This window comes from Mobula birostris, chromosome 27 (genome assembly GCF_030028105.1).
Source record: "Mobula birostris isolate sMobBir1 chromosome 27, sMobBir1.hap1, whole genome shotgun sequence".
NCBI lineage: Eukaryota > Metazoa > Chordata > Chondrichthyes > Myliobatiformes > Myliobatidae > Mobula > Mobula birostris.
The window spans coordinates 14,045,224-14,064,691 of NC_092396.1; the positions used below are offsets into that span (position 1 = coordinate 14,045,224).

General features: G+C 39.1%; 1 protein-coding gene across 7 annotated transcripts in view; it reads left to right on the top strand.

The window, feature by feature from the left end:
* The window catches only part of tp73 (tumor protein p73), a 213,708-nt gene that overhangs the window by 70,089 nt on the left and 124,151 nt on the right, over positions 1-19,468 (top strand). For all 7 annotated transcript variants that reach the window (XM_072244921.1, XM_072244924.1, XM_072244925.1 and 4 more), the window contains exon 2: positions 17,347-17,442. In XM_072244921.1, the coding sequence (XP_072101022.1) occupies positions 17,384-17,442 (59 nt within the window). In that variant the 5' untranslated portion in view covers positions 17,347-17,383. The remainder of the gene's footprint in view (positions 1-17,346; positions 17,443-19,468) is intronic.

A 19,468-nucleotide genomic window follows, 5' to 3' on the forward strand; every position in this document is an offset into this window, starting at 1 on the left:
AACACATCAAATAAGCAAGAGGTGCGCAAATTATTTCCACAGTATTGCCGAGCTCAAGAGACATTTGCACTCTGTTTTAAATCTTTATTTGTTCCCCATTGAGTACTGCAGTTGAGTTCAGAATCTTATTTTTGCTATTGACAGAAAAACCATAAACACTGAAGTGATGTTTGTCTAATAAGAACTTATCAGATCACATAAGCAGGGGGATGGGAATGGAAGTGATAGGGCTGAGGATGGGGAATTGGTGTACAAGTTAATGCTTTGTGTACTGAGACTGAAAAAGGTCTGGAAGATTATAGGACAAATTTGAAGTCAGTTGGATGAGTTAAAGTGTTGCACGGGCAAAATCAAAAAGGATAATGTATACAGGACTGAAAGGTGTTATATTTGAATGCACATAGTATACGGAATGATGTAGATCATCTTGTAGCACAGTGAGAGATTGGCAGGTATGACATTGTGGCCGTCACTGAGTTGTGGCTGAAAGAAGACCACAGTTTGGAGCTAAGCATCGAAGGATACACATTTTATCAAAAAGACTGGCAGGTAGGCAGGAGGTGGGGTGCCTCTGGTTAAAAAATGAACTTAAATCCATAGAAAGAGGTGACATAGGATCAGAAGATGTAGAATCCTTGTGGGTAGAGTTAAGAATCTGCAAGGGTAAAAAGATCATGATGGGTGTTGGATACAGGTCCCTGAACAGTAGCCAGGATGTGGGATATAAATTTCAAAGAGAAATAGAAAAGAAATGTAAAAAGGGCGATGTTACAATAGTCATGGAGGATTTCAATGTGCAGGCAGATTGGGAAAATCATGTTGATGCTGGATCCCAAGAGAGGTAATTTATAGAATGCTACAAGATGGCCTTTTAGAGCAGCTTGTGGTTGAGCCCACTAGAGAAAAGGCAATTCTGGATTGGCTGTTGTGTAATGAACCAGATTTGATTAGGGAGCTTTAGGTAAAACAACCCTTAGGAGGCAGTGATCATAATATGATAGAATTTACCTTGTATGTTGAGAGGGAGAAGACAAAATCAGATGTATCGGTATTACAGTGGAGTAAAGGGAATTACAGATGCATGAGAGAGGAGTTGGCCAAAGTAGATTGGAAGGGGACACTATCAGGGATGATGGCAGAACAGCAATGGGTGGAGTTTCTGTGGGCAATTCAGAAGGAACAGGATATATACATTCCAAAGTTGAAGAAGTATGCTAAAGGGAGGATGAGGCAACTGTGGCTGACAAGGGAAGTCGAGGACAGCAGATAAGCAAAAGAGTGGGCATATAATATAGCAAAAATTGGTGAGAAGTTAGAGGTTTGGGAAGCTTTTAAAAACCTTTGGAGGCCATTAAAAACATAGGGAAAGAACAAATGAAACATTGGAGTGAAAAGATGAAGTATTAAGGTAAGCTAACCAGAAATTTAGAAGAATGAAGGGGGACCTCATAGAAACATTTCGAATGTTGCAAGGCATGGACAGAGTGGATGTGACAAAGTTGTTTCCCATGATGGGGGAGCCTAGTACGAGAGGGCATGACTTAAGGATTGAAGGGCGCCCATTCAGAACAGAGATGCGAAGAAATTTTTTTAGCCAGAGGGTGGTGAATCTATGGAATTTGTTGCCACGGGCAACAGTGGACGCCAAGTCATTGGGTGTATTTAAGGCAGAGATTGACAGGTATCTGAGTAGCCAGGGCATCAAAGGTTAAGGTGAGAAAGTGGGGGAGTGGGACTAAATGGGAGAATGGATCAGCTCATGATAAAGTGGCGGAGCAGACTCGATGGGCCAAATGGCTGACTTCTGCTCCTTTGTCTTATGGTCTAAATATCAAGGAGGATAGCAAAAGTTTTTTGAGATATATGAAGAGTAAAAGAGAGGCGCTGTCTATTTTCTAAATGGGGAGAAAATTGAAAAGTCAGAAGTGCAAAGGGACTTGGGAGTCCTTGTGCAGGATTCCCTGTAGGTTAACTTGTCAGTTGTTTCAGTGGAAAGGAAGGCAAATGCAATGTTAACATTCATTTCGAGAAGATTACTATACAAGTGCAAGGATATGATGCTGAGGCTTTCTAAAGCACTGGTCTGACCACAGTTGGAGTACTGTGAGCAGTTTTGGGCTCTTTAACTAAGAAAAGGTGTGCTGGCATTGGAGAGGATCCTGAGGAGGTTCATGAGAGTGATTCCAGGAATGAAAATGTTAATATTTGAAGCATTTAATGGCTCTGGGCCTGTATTTGCTAGAGTTTAGAAAAATGAAGGGGGTGGGATCTCATTGAAATCTATTAAATATTTGAAGACCTAGATAGAGTGGATGTAGAGAAAATGTTTTCTGTCGTGGCCTAGTCTAGAACCAGAGGACACAGGCTCAGATTAGAGGGACATCCATTTATAACAGAAATGAGGAGGAATTTCTTGAGCCAAAGTGTGGTAAACCTGTGGAATTCATTGCACGGACAGCTGTAGAAGCCAAGTTATTGAGTATATTTAAGGTGGAAGTTGATAGGTTCTTGGTAAGTCAGGGCATCAAAGATTACAAGGAAAAGGCAGGAGAATGGGGTTGAAACAGATATTAAATCAGCAATGATGGAATGACAGAGCAGACCCAATGAGCTGAGTGATCTGATTCTGCTCCAATGTCCTACAGCCTTATGGTCTTCAACAGTGATTCTTTATATGGGAACTCCTTCAGCTGCACTTCATAGGATATGTTTCAGTTTGTATCCTAATTCTACCTATTGGATACAATAGGGTCTTTTAAGAGAGTCTTAGATAGGTTCATGCAGCTTAGGAAAATAAAGGGCTATGTGGTAGGCTGATTCTAGTCAGTTTCTAGAGTAAGTTACATGGTCAGCACAACATTGTGGGCCGAAGGGCCTGTAATGTGCTGTAGATTTTTGTGTTCTATGTTGTACCTGGTGAACATAAAGTAAATCAAATAACAGTCTCAGCACCTTGTGAGTATGTAAGATTAAGTGAAGCTGTGATCACTATTGGAGAACTCCTCCAGGAAAGGGTCATCTGGGTCTTGGGAAAGCAGCAGTTCTCCAAAGAGCTTTCAGGAAGCTTTTTTCCTTTTTTTCAGTGCTCCTCTGTGTCTGGACCCAAACCTGTTTATAAGTGGCAGTTTTTCCCTGATGAAGGCATCGCAGCATGTCAGAGTACATTTATTATCAAAGTATGTATACTGTATACAACCTTGAGATTCATGTTCTTGCAGGCAGGCACAAAACAAAGAAATACAATAGAGCCCATGTTCTTAAAAAAACCCACACCACAAAGACCATCAAACACCCAATCTGTGTTTTAAAAAAAAACATGCAAGCAATGAACAAGTAAACAAATAACACACAGAACATGATGTGCAGAATCCCTGAAAGTGAGTCTGCAGCTATGGAGCCAGTTCAGTGCCGAGGCAGACACATCGCTTTAGAATTTCATCAATTTATGTAATCAATCACCATGTACCTTATCATTCCATTTAAATACCTTGTATACTAAAAAAATCTATTTGTTAAAATGGGCACAATTTCAGACCTATGACACTTGTCTCATCAGCACTTGTCTGACCATCCTTTCCAGCTATTCTCTGTGGGCACTATGGGCATAGAGTATTAAAATTAGGTGTTCAGATAGGGAATTTTCTACTAATCCTGCTCCAGATATCTGTCAAGATGTAAGTTTGCTCCCACAAAGTATTATAACAGAACCTATGTTTTATCAGAAATAATACTGTAAAGGATGTCATGTTCTGTCAGTGCAGATCTTGTAGATCTCGGCACCTATCTCACAGTCCGCAGTCTCTGGGTTTGAAACTTCAACTTCCTCTTAAAGCCATATTTGGTCCCTCAGTGACTGTTGGTGGGAGGATGAATCTTGAGCTACCTTCCTCTGGAACCTGGGCAGACAGCAACTTTCTTCTTCCCAGTGCTGATAAAGAGTCTCCACCAAGAAATACTAGCTCTGGTTCTCTTTCCATGTATACTGCCTAGCCTACAGTTTCCAATATTTTCTGTTTTTGTTTCAGAATTTTAGCATCAGAATTTCTTAGATTTTTGACTTTTTCTTCAATAAATTTATTGTCAAAGTACATAAGTGTCATTATATACAACCCTGAGATTCATTTTCCTGTGGGCATACTCAATAAATTTAATAACCTTAACAGAATAAATGAAAGACTGTACCTACTATGTATTTAACCAGTGTGCAGAAGACTACAAACTGTGCAAGCACAAAAAGGAGATAATAATAATTAAATAAGCAATAAGTATTGAGAATATGAGATGGATTCCTTGAAAGTGAGTCTATAGGTTGTGAGAACATTTCAGTGATGGGCGAGTGAAGTTGAGTGAATTTATACCCTGTGGTTTAAGAACCTGGTGGTTGAAGGGTAATAACTATTCCTGAACCTGGTGGTGCTGAGGTCCCTGTACCTTCATCCTAGTGGCAGCAGTGAGAAGAGAGCATAACCTAGGTGGTGGGGATCCATGACAATGGATGCTGCTTTCCTGTGACAAAGCTCCAGGTAGGTGTGCTCAGTAATGGGGAGGGCTTTACCCATGATGGACTGGGCCGTATCCAGTACTTTTTGTAGAATTTTCCATTCAAGGGCTTAATCAACTTTGCCTCCAACTTTCACCCTACCCTCAAATTTACTTGGTCCATTTCAGACACCTCCCTCCCCTTTCTCACTCTTTCTGTCTGTATCTCTGGAGACAGCTTATCCACTGATACCTTTTATAAATCCACTGATTCTCACAGCTACCTGGACTATACCTCTTCCTACCCTGCTACTTGTAAAAATGTCATGCTCTTTTCTCAATTCCTCTGTCTCTGCTGCATCTGCTCTCAGGATGAGGCTTTTCATTCCAGAACTAAGGAGATGTCCTCATTCTTCCAAGACAGTGGCTTCCCTTCCTCCACCATCAACGCTGCCCTCAACCAAATCTCTTGTATTTCGCGAAAGTCTGCCCTCACCCAATCCTCCCGCCACCCCACCAGAGATAGGATTCCTCTTGTCCTCACCTACCACCCCACCAGCCTCCGCATCCAGCACATAATTCTCTGTAATTTCCATCATCTACAACGGGATCCCACCACCAGGCACCTTTCCCTCTTCCCTCTTCCCCCGCCCCCCCACTTTCTGCTTTCCACAGGGATCGCTCCCTATGCGACTCCCTTGTCCACTGGTCCCTCCCCACTGATATCCTTCCTGGCACTTATCCTTGCAAGTGGAATAAGTGCTAACCTGCCCCTACACCACTCCTTTCACTACCACTCAGGGCCCCAAACAGTCCTTCCAGGTGAGATGACATTTCACCCGTGAGTCTGTTGGGGTCATCTACTGTATCCGGTGCTCCTGGTGTGATCTCTTGTGTATCGGTGAGATCCAGTGTAATCTGGGAGACTGCTTCATGGAGCACCTGCACACTGTCTGCCGGAAAAAACTGGATCTCCCAGTGGCCACCCATTTTAATTCTACTTCCCATTCTCATTTTGACCAGTCAGTTCACAACCTCCTCTACTGCCATGATGAGGCCACACTCACATTGGAGGAGCAACACCTTATAATCCAAATGGGTAGTCTCCAGCCTGATGGCATGAACATCGATTTCTTGAATTTCTGATAAAGCCCCCCCTTTCCAACTTCATTCCTCATTCCTATTTCCCTCTCTCACCTTATCTCCTTACCTGCCTATCACCTCTCTATGGTGCTCCTCCCCCTTCCCTTTCTTCCATGGTTTTCTGTCATCTCCTATCAGATTCCTCCTTCTCCAGCTCTTTATCTCTTGAACTAATTGACTTCCAAGCTCTTTACTTCACCTCTCCCCCTCTCTCAGTTTCACCTATCACCTACTACTTTGTATTTCTTCCTCTGCTCCCCCCTCCATCTTCTTACTTGACTTCACTTCACTTCCCCCCGTCCTGATTAAGTGTCTTGGTCCAAAACGTCGACTGTTTACTCTTTCCATAGATGCTACCCGACCTGCTGAGTTCCTCCAACATTTTATGTGTTGCTTGGATCTCCAGCATCTGTAGATTTTGTTTGTGATTAAGCTATTCCATATCCTTTCATAGTTGGAGTCTGCCAAGCAGTATAAATTGAGACTAAACTGGCGGCTAAAAGCAGGTTTGAAGGTTTATTCATGAAGATTATTATGTGTAGAAGTGTCATAAAAGCTCAATATTTATAACATCTCAGTAAACACTGACAGGTTCCTGTGCTGTAACTCAATGATGGGTTCATTTGTACAATACAATTCTCTCATCCCAGGTTGTCTTTCTACTAACATACACCAACTGGAGTTTGTGTTCGTAAGTCAACAGATCCATGAAAAATATGAAACTCTTAAGATGGCATTTTTGCCAATGGGGAACCTGATACCTTCTGGGATCCCTTTGGATCTCTGACTGGAGCCATGCACCAGATATCAGTGTTAACAGCAATCTGGTGCATTCAGTCTACAAAGAAATTCTTTGATAGAGTGTTCTATCCAGTGGCTTTAGTGAGAGGAGCCTCGTATCTTGTGAATTGAGTTGTAGAACAAAGAATAAACTGTTATACTCATATTATTTCCAGCAAATATTAACCAGGAGATTTATTACTGTGAACAAATTGTATTGTAAACTTATGTTATGCTTTTAGTCTTAATGTGATTTTTGACCCTGTGGATTATGCTGCTGTAACTTTGACCTGATGAAAGCCGGCGCACATTCAGTCAAATCTGGGTTTGTTCATTCATGGCAGTGTTTGATCAAGGTTTGCTTCTGAGAGGCTGGGGCTGTTTGGTAAAAGGAAATTTGCAATGTTTGAGGTTGATTGAATTCCATTTTATTTTGGTCATTTTGGGAGGGGCTTGCTTATATACTTGAGTTAGTACATCTTGGAGCAAGTTTGCTTCCCAGTATTGCCACTGTTTCCTATTACTTGACAAATTTTCTATCCATGCTACTCCTGCCCTCTTTATTTTATGGCCTCTCAGTTTCAATTTTGCACTTTTACAAATATCTTACAAAAAAGCTATATACCATATCAACCTTTTTTCTCTCATCTATTACACTATTAAAACAAAAGTTCTATCAAGTTGGTTTGACATGATTTCCCTTCATCAAGTCAGTGGCTTCCAGAAACTCATTAGTATAATTTTGCTCAGTGAGCAAAAGGTGCAAGAATGAGCTCTAAGGAAATTAGAAAACCCCAAGTTTGGAGTCTTGTTCAGTGCTGGATTAGCTAGAGGGTTGCTGTTGTTATCCACTGTACCCAGAGTCCAAGAAAGTAAAAAAAGATATTCAAAGTGCTCTATTGAAATTGTGTACTTGTGTAAACACTTTGGGCTAGGACAGAATTGAGATGAAATGTCATCCTACTCATGCTCAACTGAAGAGCTTTTGGCTGACATGATACTTGGCCATGTTTATAACAACACTTCAACAGTACTTAGAGAACAATACGCAAATGAGTCTTAATCTCCTCTGCAGTTTAAAATGAATGAACTCCGCATGTAAAGTGGAGAATGATGTGACCAGAACCATTGTCTGAAGATATTTCTCCCTAATAAAGAGTGGCCATTATCCGGGGCTAATGGGTATATTACCAATGAAACAATCTTTGGAGATTTTCGGGATGAAGATTCTGTATAGGAAATTGTACGTTTATTCCCATGGAAGGAAAAATATTTTTACATCTGTATTTTTGTACTCTTTTAGAAATCATTTTTGGTTCTACTATTTTCTCATAAAGACATGTTTGAGAAAATAGAAAATTCAAAAGTAATCTAAGATGGGTCAGAATTAACATACCCTGTTAAAACTACAACAAATAGGATTAGTTCAGATTGGATTCCAGGAGGAATATAAATCTCCAGCATTTTAGGAGAGAAAAAAAATGAGGAAAATGCTGAAAAAAAGAAATCTGTGCATAATTTATTCCTTTGTAAATAATACTTGTACAGAATTAAAATGTTGAAAGAGCAAACATAGTGGGCTAAGAGATTAGCAACTAGACAAATAATTTACAAATAGAATTTGATATTGTTATGCGTGAGATTTCTTCAATTGGTAAACACGATGTGAATTTTAATCATTTCTGATTCAATTAATCCCAAGAGGTACCCAAATTTGATGCCTGATTAGTACAAAGGGATGGTACTACGTTAGGACTGCTGACTCACAGATGAGATTCTGCTGTCAGGTCTGTGTAAATGATCTCAAAAGCTATTTGAAAATGAACAGGAGTATTCTTTCTGGTATCCCTAAATGATAACTGTCTTTCAATCAATATTCTTAAAAACACATTAACACAAGAAATTCTGCAGATGCTGGAAATCCAGAGTAACAACACAAAATAATGGAGGAACTCAGCAGGTCAAGTTGCATGGAGGGGAATAAGTGTCGATATTTTGGACCTCAACCTCTCATCAGGACTATGGTGACTAACAGGACCTGAGAGAAGAGGTGGGTCAGAGAAATACTGGAAATTAGAGAAATCAATGTTCTTGCTATTAAGTTGGAGACAACCCAGCCATAATATGAAGTGTTGTTCGTCTGCCCTGAGTGTGGTCTCATTGTGGCAGTAAAGGAGAGCTTGGACCGACACGCTAGAATGGGAAGTAATAATGGAATTGGTAGCCACTAGAAATCCCATCTTTTGTGAAGGTGCACAATGAAACGGTCCCCCATTCTACCTCAAGTTTCTTCATTGTATAGGAGGCTACACCAGAAGCACCAGATATAATAGATGACCCAGAGAGGCTCGCAGGTGAAGTGGTACCTCACCTGGAAGGACTGTTTGGGACCCTGAAAGGCGGTGAGGGAAGAGGTGCAGGAGCAGGTGAAACACTGACACACATGCAGGGATACATGCCTGAAGTGGGGAACAAAGCATGGAAGCTTGCAAAGAAGAATTCCAGTGACTAGCCCAAGCATTTGAAAGCATAATCACTAGTGATGGTGTGATTCAAAGTGGAGATTTGTAATAAGCCAAGAATGGAGATGCACACATTTTATATGTTCGGAGGACTGAAAGATTCATCCTTAAATGAAGTTGAACATTTGGAGCTGTAACATTAATGCTTTACTAGTCTGTATGCTCTATGCTTCCTAGTTAATACCACAAGTTGACAACTGGGGTGGAACTTTGCTTTCAGAGACTCCTTGGTTAATGTGTCATTTGTTTACTTTTTATTATTCACACAATTTGTTCTTTTTTCACACCTTGGGTGTTTGATGGTCTTTGTTGTGTGGGTTTTTTCTTTAAATGGGTTCTATTGCATTTGTTTGTTTTGTGACTGCCTGCAAGAAGATGAATCTCAGGGCTGTATACTGTACACAGTACATACTTTGGTAGTAAATGTACTTTGAACTTTGAATATGGTTTTCAAATTGTAACAGGAAAGTCAGAAGTGCTTTCCTGAACTAATTTTTACAACCTTTTACAATATGCAGCACATGAAGGTCAACAAACCAAATAATCTGGTCCGTATGGTTCCTTGCTGTTGGTTTTTGAACTTGTGTGGTAAATATCTAGTATAGTGGAACAAATAATTTTAGGACTATGGGTAGGTATTTGTGTGCTTCTGTGATCACAGATGTATAAGTAACAAGAATTTATAAAATTGTGCATAGTGGATTTCAAACATAATTCACTCTCATTTAGAAGCTTCAATTTGTATCTACAGATACATATTAGATTGCCCTTGTGGAATTGTATAGAATCAAATTCTGTAACTGATGGCTAATTAGTTGCCAAAATATCAAGTATAATAAGCGGTATCTTCAGGACTCCTTTAGAAATTAAAGAAATTATATAAATATCAATATAATTCCAAATATAATTCCAAATACTTGAGACCACCTACTATTTTAGAAATATATGCTGGATTATGTAATGCGACAATCTGTCAAGGCCTTTTCAACAGCAAGTCGCAAACCTGTGGACCTCTAGTTTCCAGGAGGAAAGGGCAGCAGGCATGTGAGAGATCAGTATCAAGTTTTCACCCAATTTACAAATTGTTCTAACTTGAAGTTTTCACTGTTCCTTTATTATCATTGGGTCTAGATTTTAGAATTCATATTATATCAATATGTATTGGGCTTGAAATGTTCTCCACACCTTATGAATGAATAAAAACAATCTGTCAACATCTATAAAGGGGAAAGCAAGCTAATCTTCAAAATGGAGATTTTCATTGCATGTGATTATCTAAAATATTGAATTGAACCATATGTCCAAATAGGTGGTTCCTAAATTTGAAAATCATGCCTTACTGTACCCAACGTAATACTCTAAACCCTCCATAATTAACAATTTTTCCCATTAAACATTGATGATTAAGTATCTCTTATTTTTATTTAGATTTTAATTTTGAAAGTCTTTCTGCAGGGCCGGCTGGTGGCGCAATGACATCAGCGCCGGACCCGAGAACGAACGGAGGTTCCTGGGTTCAAAACCAGTCGGGTCCGCCCCTGAGTACGCTTTCCATCTGTGCTGGGTTGAGTGTCGAGATCGCAACTCGACCTTGTAAAATAAAAAGGGGAAAATACTCGAAAATGTCTGTGTGAGGAGTGGCGCGTCACACAGTCTCTCTCTCTTGCACTGCGCCTTGTAAAAAGCCATGAAAAAGACATCACGGGTGCACACACACAGACGCGCACGCACGCACGCAGGCACACGCCAAGAAAAAAAGAAAGTCTTTCTGTCTCTGTGAGAAGATTTTGATTATGGTTCCATAGTGTTCATAATATACTGGAAATCATGGATCAGGAAATGATATTGAATCTTCATTTACTGAAACCAACTTCCACAAAATTTGTGTCTTGATTGGAGAATATATGGACTAGAAATATAGAAAATGGAGCATTTGTTCTCCACATACCAATGCAATAAAAATGGGTAATGGAAGTCAGAAAACCATTAGATACATCATGGCTGATATATTTCCGGGCCTTAATGAATATTGATTCATTGTGGTTCATTCTTACCTTATCTATGATAATCTTTCAATTTCTGTCTCGAAAATAAAGAGGAACTTTTTTTGTCAGATGTATATCGAAACATAGATCGAAATGGGTAGTTGGTGTCAAATGAAAACAGGGAGGAATGTGCTGGGGTCAGCCCAAAAGTGTCACCATGCTTCTGGTTCCAGTATACCATGCCCACAAATTACTAACCTTTACCATAGATATTTAGACTGTAGAGGAAACTGGAGCACCCAGAGGAAACCCATACAGTCATGGGGATAATGTACCAACTCCTTACAGACAGCAATGGAAATCGAACCCCAATTAGTAATCGCTGGTCCTGAAAAGCAATTGAACTAACCGCTACATTACCATGCCGCCAATGTCATTTTCATTTGATTCAGTATTCAGAGCCTTCTGATCAAAGAATTCCAAATTCTCAGGTCAAGCAAATATTAAAATTTGTCTCCAACTATGGAGGTAATTTGGCATGATACATATCATCAATTTGATTATAAATTTATAACTATTTAAAGTAAATTGAAATAAAAGAGTGAATTATTGATGGATTTAGAACCAAGACTCATTGTTCAAGATAGCGTTAAAACTAATATGAAAAATATATGCAGACTCATAAAACTCTGCGTTTAAATATGCACATTGTCAAATAAAGTGAAGATTGAAAGAATGTTCTGAGGTCATCACAAAGTTAAATTGTTGAAGTGATTTCCACACAGCAAAAATGTTGTGGGAAGGAAATTGCAGATTGAAATATTTGGTTTTAGAAAGAATGAAAGAAAGTTCAGAGAAAGTAGTCTAGACGAAATAGAAAGAGATTGAAGAGGAAAACCCAAGGAGAAATTGTTGGTGAAAAAATGGTTCACTTTTTTATTTCTCTAATTATGCAAGAAATATTAGATAATGCTTTATTTTGCTTATCTGAAGGTTAGACCCATGAATGTCTTTCCTTTTCCAGTAGGAATCAGTACCACCATTTGTTTACCCATATTTGTGATCAGGTTAATAGGTAAATGGAAAACAGGATCATAAGCAGGACAGATCCACATGACTTCAATACCGTGACTTATTATTTAAAACTGTTTGAAAGAAGTTTCAGCTTAAAAACTGTAGATTTATTTTGAAGGTTTGACATCAGGTCAAACATTATTGTGAATAGGCTTGATTACTCAAATTTTCTATTAAAATATTTTGCAAACAAAATGAATGACTGCCAATTTAGTTTGCATCTCAATGAGAGGGCATTATTGTCTGCAACAAGAGAGAAAGTCGTCTTTGTAAATTATGTTTTTTATTGCCTTATTAGGAAATATGATACTACTTACACACTTCCTCAGCACTGTGGGGCAGCGTCATCATGGATTATCTGGTTAGAACATTATGAACTCTGAAATTTGAAACAGCTGTAGGCCATTCACCATTCATACCTGCTTTGCCATTCACTAAGACCAGTTTGATTTTCCTGCAATAACCCCATATCCCTCGATTACTTTAATAACAAAATTCTATCCATATTTGTCTCGAATATACTCAATGACTAAGCATCCAGCCTCTCTTAGGCAAAGAGTACTGATGATTCATTATCCTCTGATTGGAGAAATTGCTTCTCTTCTCAAATATGAATGGCTAACCCCATTATTTTGGAATTGTTCTCGATGTGCCACCGTTGGAGAATTTTGTCTGTGCATCTATCCTCTCAAAAAAATGAGTGAGATCATTTTACATATTTTTAAACTCTGGCGAGCACAGGTACAGTCTTTTTATCTTTCCTTGAAGACAACCACCACTTCTCTCTATAATTTTGCCCCTCTGTCCACCATCCCAGGAATCAATATGGTTTGTCTTTGTTGTATTCCTTGCATTAAAATATATTTATTCTTTCTGGGGTATTAAAACCAGTCCTAAGCATAATATTGCAGATAAGATCTTATAGAGCCTAATGATCTAGCAAAAAGTTATTTCTATTATTGCACTCAAATCCTCTTGCAATAAAGGTAAACCTCTGGTGATCTGTGTGCTAACAGCACACTTGTTAATTTTAAAAACAAAACCACTTTTTTATGTTTTCTACCTACATTGTATATCCTCCTCCTTGTCCACACTCCCATTCAACTTTGTGTCATCAACAGAGTTGGATATTTTATGCATAATTTCTTCATTCTTGTTTAATGAGGGTGTCAAAGGTTACAAGGAAAAGGCAGGAGAATGGGGTTGAATGGATTAATAAATCAGCCATGATGGGATGGTGGAGCAGACTTGATGGGCCAAATCACCTAATTCTGCTCCTATGTCTCATGGTCTTAAGGTCTCATTCAAATCAACAGTTCATATTATAAACCGTGAGGCTCCAGTACTGATCTCTGCAACATCCCACTACTCATAGACCACTAACTCAAAATAAAATGGGTTGTTTATTTGTACATTGCTCTCTGTATATTGACCAGTCCGGTATTTATAAGACCATAAGATATAGGAGCAGAAGTAGGCCATTCGGCCCATCGAGTCTGCTCCACCATTCAATCATGGGCTGATCCAATTCTTCCAGTCATCCCACTCCCCTGCCTTCTCCCCATACCCTTTGATGCCCTGGCTAATCAAGAACCTTAATTATCCTCTTATGGACTCAACTTTTGTTAAATTAGATTTTCTGTGGCAAGTAATTGAAGTTCCCCTGAAAGTCCATTGTATTCCTCCTCATTAATTCTGCTAGTTACAATCTCAATATATTTGTCAGATATAATTTCTCTTTCATTAATCCTTGTTAATTCTGCTCAATCCTATCATTTTTTTCTAAATGTCCTCTAACTAGTCATCATATCTTGTGGATTTCTCAGTTTTCAGTCCCTAATATCTTCACTCCATTGTTCTACTTACATTAATTTCTTTAATTCACCTTTCTTTACAATTTTCAGGATGTTTTCTGAATCTTGTGTTGTAAAGACAGACAGAAAATATTTGTGTAATTTATCTGGCTTACTTTCCAATTAATGTAATTTCTTCTGTCTCATTCTGTTAGAGATTCACATTAACTTTTGCCAATCATTTTCTTGTACGACAGCCATTGAAATCTTTTAAAGTCTGTTTTTTATGTTTGTCACTAGCAACAGTAGACCAAAGGCAAATGCCAAAAGAAATTGCAGAAACTGGGCATGTCTTATTTACAAGGCAAATGGAGGAACTGGCATCTGTGACACTGTTGCATTATAAGGGTAAATGGCTGATCTTGCAAAGGTTCCACAAGTTGCAGTGGATTAGTAATGCAAAGAAGAATTGAATCTCTTTTGTTGATGCAGTTGTAAAGCCAGCTTTGGCAGAGTATCTAGCTTTACTCATACACTTCCAATTGAGGTTTATTTGGGCTCAGGTGTGTAGCAATGTTTCATTCATCTCAGTCCCTGGAGGCTGATGTGAACAGATGGAAGGTGGCAGATCAAAGGTGATACGTGCATTTCAGGCAAGTTTGGGCACGTATATTTGGCAAAGATTACATTTTCTCTGGATGTCTATGTGATTTAATAGTCACATACTGAGGCCCTCTAGCGTCCCATTGGAAATAATAACTTGCATTGAAACAAGTGGTATGTAGAGTAAATGTGTGCATTGTACATAAGCTTTCACAGATGATAATTTACATGAAAAGCATTAACAAATGCTTATGAAATTTCCTGGATAGACTGATATAATTCATTTTTTGCAGATTTTTAGGGCTTTGTTAACTGTATCAATTTAATAGCAAACCATCAACCTAAGCAGGAAGTCCCAAACTTTTTTATGCCGTGGACCAAAACCACTAAACAAGGGGTCCATGGACCACTGGTTGAGAAACCCTGATCTAAAGCTCTTTGCTGTGACCTTGTAGGTTTGAGCCCAGTTTTGGCCCTGAAGACTTAAATATGGTCAACTTCCCAGTGCATTGGTGACATAACGCAGCATTTTCAGAGTAAATACCCCCTTGGATATAATATTAAACTTCATCTGATGTAAAGATTCCATGCCATTATTTAAAGAAGAGCAAGTAAATCTTCCAGGGGCGTAATAAACACTTTCTTTAAACCAAAATCATTTTAAAGTTAGCAAAGGTAATTATTTATCTCAGTGTTATTTGTAGGATTCTGCTGACTGGATGTTAACAATTATTGCCTTCCATCTTATGATATAATGATGCTTCCAAAATATGTTATGGTGCTTTCTAAATGCAGGTCTTTCTTTCTGTTCAAATCAATGAAGCACTTAAACACAAATGACACTTGTAGTCCAGCTTCCTGATTCTCCTTCCCTTTGGAAAAACTATCTTTGTCACCTTTGTATCTCTACAGTGGTCCATGTGGAGAAATGTAGGTTTTCACCTACAACTTAACATTTGGCAGCACCGGCTTCACGATCATCAAATTCCCTCTAATATATTGCAACACCTTTCAGTTTAATTCCTGCAATTCTTGGAGGTTTCACTTCATGATAGCTACTTTTCTATCCGTATACAAAATGATCCTACAATGGAGTATTTCCAAAAAAGGTCACTTGCAGAAACCACATGTAAAGAAGAGCTACAAATTAGCAGAGATGACTGTTTAACTCATACTTCCTGAGTGAGATTTAGCTTCTGTTGAAAAACAGTAGGTATCTTTTTTAATGTAGGCATGATTTTGGAGTAGATTCATCCAATTACCTGGGTCAGTGATGGTATTTTCCTTCCATATTAGTGCTAAGGAATTTTGTAGTTTCTGCACTGATTAAAATGAGAGATCTAATTCCTCAAACACGAGGAAATCTGCAGATTCTGGAATTTCAAGCAACACACATAAAAGTTGCTGGTGAATGCAACAGGCCAGGCAGCATCTCTAGGAAGAGGTCAGTTCTAAAGAAGGGTCGCAGCCTGAATCGTCGACTGTACCTCTTCCTCAAGGTGCTGCCTGGCCTGCTGTGTTCACCACTATCTAATTCCTCATAATTTATCTTAGTGTCTGTTGATTTGATCAGCTACTATTTATAGACTTCCATTAAGGCCTAACCACATTCCTTTGCTTCAATCTATTTGTTCTTCCTGAGGGCACTGATCCACGTTGTAGTGCAGTTCTGACAGTACAGATTGCTTTGTGCACTCAATTAATTGACAAGGCCGCTTTAGTTGGCCTGTATTAATTGATTAGCTGTGACAGGACAGTCATCATACTCATACCCAATTCCGCATTCCCTATTATCCAGACAAATACACTTTCATTAAGGTTGTTGGGTTGAGATAAGGAGTTAGAGTCCCTGACATGGAGACAAACTAATAGATGATTACTACCACCCCAACTGAGCTCACTAAGAATCAGACCTGTAGTGTGCGGGACAAAAAACAGTGCTTGCTTCTGAGTGCAAACTAACAATTGAGGAAAAAATCCTTAATGTGGTTAACAGATGAGCTCTTTGTTTTCATATGTTTCAGTGATTAAATCATTTTAATTTGTGTATGCTAAAGGAAGAGTGGCGAATACAGCTTTGGTCTTGATGTGCCGTGGATACATTCATCAACTGCATTTAACACATGTTAAGCTTTAGTTAGTCAGCTGAAAATAATTCAGTATGTTTGCATTATAATTAAATCATTAAGGACAATTGATTTACTTAACATTACCTTTGTTGAATATGTGGTACTACTGTATACAAGAACATGAGAGTACCAGCAAAGGATAGGAAAATTTGGGATGAAGATATTCTGTTTACGAACCTCCTTGTCAATTTGAGCCTATGCATAGCCGAAGTGAGCTACTCAAATGCTTTTTGTTGGCACTGGGACTACCAGGGGGACCTACCAGTAAGAGTATTAGAGAAGGTTGACCTTATCACATTGGTATTTGAAGCTCTGTTACCTGCTTTTTTCTGCCAGCTGAGTTAAGCTTAATATGTCAGCAGTTTAATGCACCTCTTGCTATTAGTACATTGATATGTGCCTAATATGAGTACATACCTTATTAAGGCTTTCTGAATTGATATGTGTCATGTTGACATGAATATTATTGTGCCTGTACTGGTGTATATGGGAGAACAGTGATTTAGGTTGTTCTCCCACAGTTTCAATCAAACTGTTAATTTCTAAAATGTTAGATTTAAAGGACTTGAAAGATTAGTCAACAATATAGGAATCGATTGATCCATTAAACAAAGTAAGAGAAACAAAGACTACAGAATTTAACATAAAACTGAACAATTATATGGAGGGATTTTGAATCTTGAACTGAGTGTAGTATGAATTGTTGCACCAACAATATTTTTTAAACAATTATTAAGCTTCATTTAGGTAGCTGAATACAAATGCAATCAAAATTAATCAAAAACAGTTCTAGCAATTTATGATTGTGTTTATAAATGTATGTTTCTTTCGGTTGCAGGGTTCTTTACCCATCACTGGACCATCCTATATCCAAGATGGCTCAGTCTTCCCCAGCAGATGAAGGTCCTACATTTGAACACCTCTGGAGTAGTTTGTAAGTGTGCAATTGTTTTGTTTTTGTAATTATAAGATAGAATCAAAAACAGTAAAGCAGTGGTCCTTCTACACAATATTCATACTTATCTGCTGCAAAATCTTAGCCATCCTTGAAGATGCTTTTGATGGAAAGCATATTTAAGGACTTTAAAGAGGAAAAGAAAATTGAAAATGAACAGTGATTTGCAAGGATGGAGAGTCAAGAGTTGGTTTCTTCTGGAGAGGTGCACTGAGGACAGATTGAAAGGAAAAGGGTGCATACCTGGAGGGTAAAAACAGTTCAGAATTTACAAGTGGAACAAGAAAGGTTTGTTGGATGGTTAGCAGTTTGGTGAGGCTATGGTCAAGGGAGCAGGCATTGACCCTTATAGACAAGATGAACTCAGGGAGGCCTGTGTCCCAACAACACAATGGAAGCACCTTCCCCAGAAGGAGTGCAGCAGTTCAGGAAGGCAAATCACCATCACAATATCAATGATCATAATGCTGGTGATGGCCAGATTCTGACATTCAGCATGTGTATGAGAAACTAAGGAAGAAGAGGTAACTGAGGCAAGGAAACAACAGAGGCAGATGATCTCAGACTTAGTGACAGTAAGATAAATGAGCTCTTTGTACTAGTTGGGATAATGAGCTAGTGGGAGCTAGGGAGATAAGAAAGTGGTTTGTGCTTGATAAAAGAACTAAGATTTAGGGATTATTTTGGAATGGTGAGCAGTTTGTGCAGGTAACATTAACTCTTTATGTTGTCTAGCTTGATCAAGCACTGAAAGCAGATGACCTGTTCAACCTATCTACCGAAGTTTACGTTGTTTGGAGTTAATAGAACAGGGTCAACGTTCTAGGTTCTGATCAGTAATAGTTTTAATGTAAACTCAGCCATCAAAGGTGGAGGTGAGGATGTGGTGGTTGAGCAGATTTATGATTGAATATATTGTCTTGATGAATAAAGGACCAAAGGTCTAGCAGCGGAGGCTTAGAATTCCTGTTTGAAGTTTGCTTTCTACTGGTGGCTCAGTTGAGGTAGAGTTGTGAGACGGGAGACCAATATGGGTAGAGGTCAACTTAGGACTTTATTGTGATGAGACATTAGGAACAGTGAGAACAGATGGGGTTACAAAGTTGATAGAGGTGACCATAAATCTGGTAATTCTGGTGAGAAGGTGATGCGCTCAGACGCAGTGCCTCTCTGGGTCCAGCCAAAGGTATAATTGTTCGTCCTTTACGTCCTTTTCACGATCACAAGACACTGCTGGTTATCAAGGACGTTAAGTACTACAGGTCTATCCCACTAGCTGGATAGGGATGGAGCTAGAATTGTTGCGCACCAAATTCCCTGCTTTACCTAGGGAGGAAGGTATCAGCGGCACGTGGAAGCAGTGCAAGTCCAGTGGATCGGGATGGTTAACTTGGACGTTTTTGTTGTGATTGCAAGACCCTGTTAGACATGGGTAATGTAGAATACTGTGAGTCCGATTCACTGGTTTATTGGTGAAACCGATGGTGGGGGCACTGTGTGGCCTCGGTTGTGGCACAGACTAGGCCTCATCTATGCTTTGGGATTGCCTGTTACGGCCACTGAGGAAGGAGGCATCAGAGCTAGCTGTGTGTCACTGGATTCTGTGCTGTGTGTCACTGGATTCCATGCTGTGTGTGACTGTGGTTCTATGTTTTGCACCTTGGCCCCAGAGGAACACTGTTTCATCTGGCTGTATTTGTGTGTATGGTTGAATGACAATTGAACTTGAACTTGAAATGTGAATTGGGTACCTACATGAAGAGAGAATTTGAGAATTGATTCAGTAACTTACTGTGGAAAAAATAAAGAAACCATGATTGGGGGATAGGCAGCTTTAGTTTAAAATAGCAGTAAAAATGAAAACTGTATCAGAGTTAGGGGAACAAATAGGGTGAGAGAGATATTAGAGGAGAAAGAGCGAAGGAAAGTGGCTACTCGCCAAGGAGAGTGATTTACAATAAACAACCCCACAAGATGCTCACTACCTAGGCCCCATCTTCTTTAG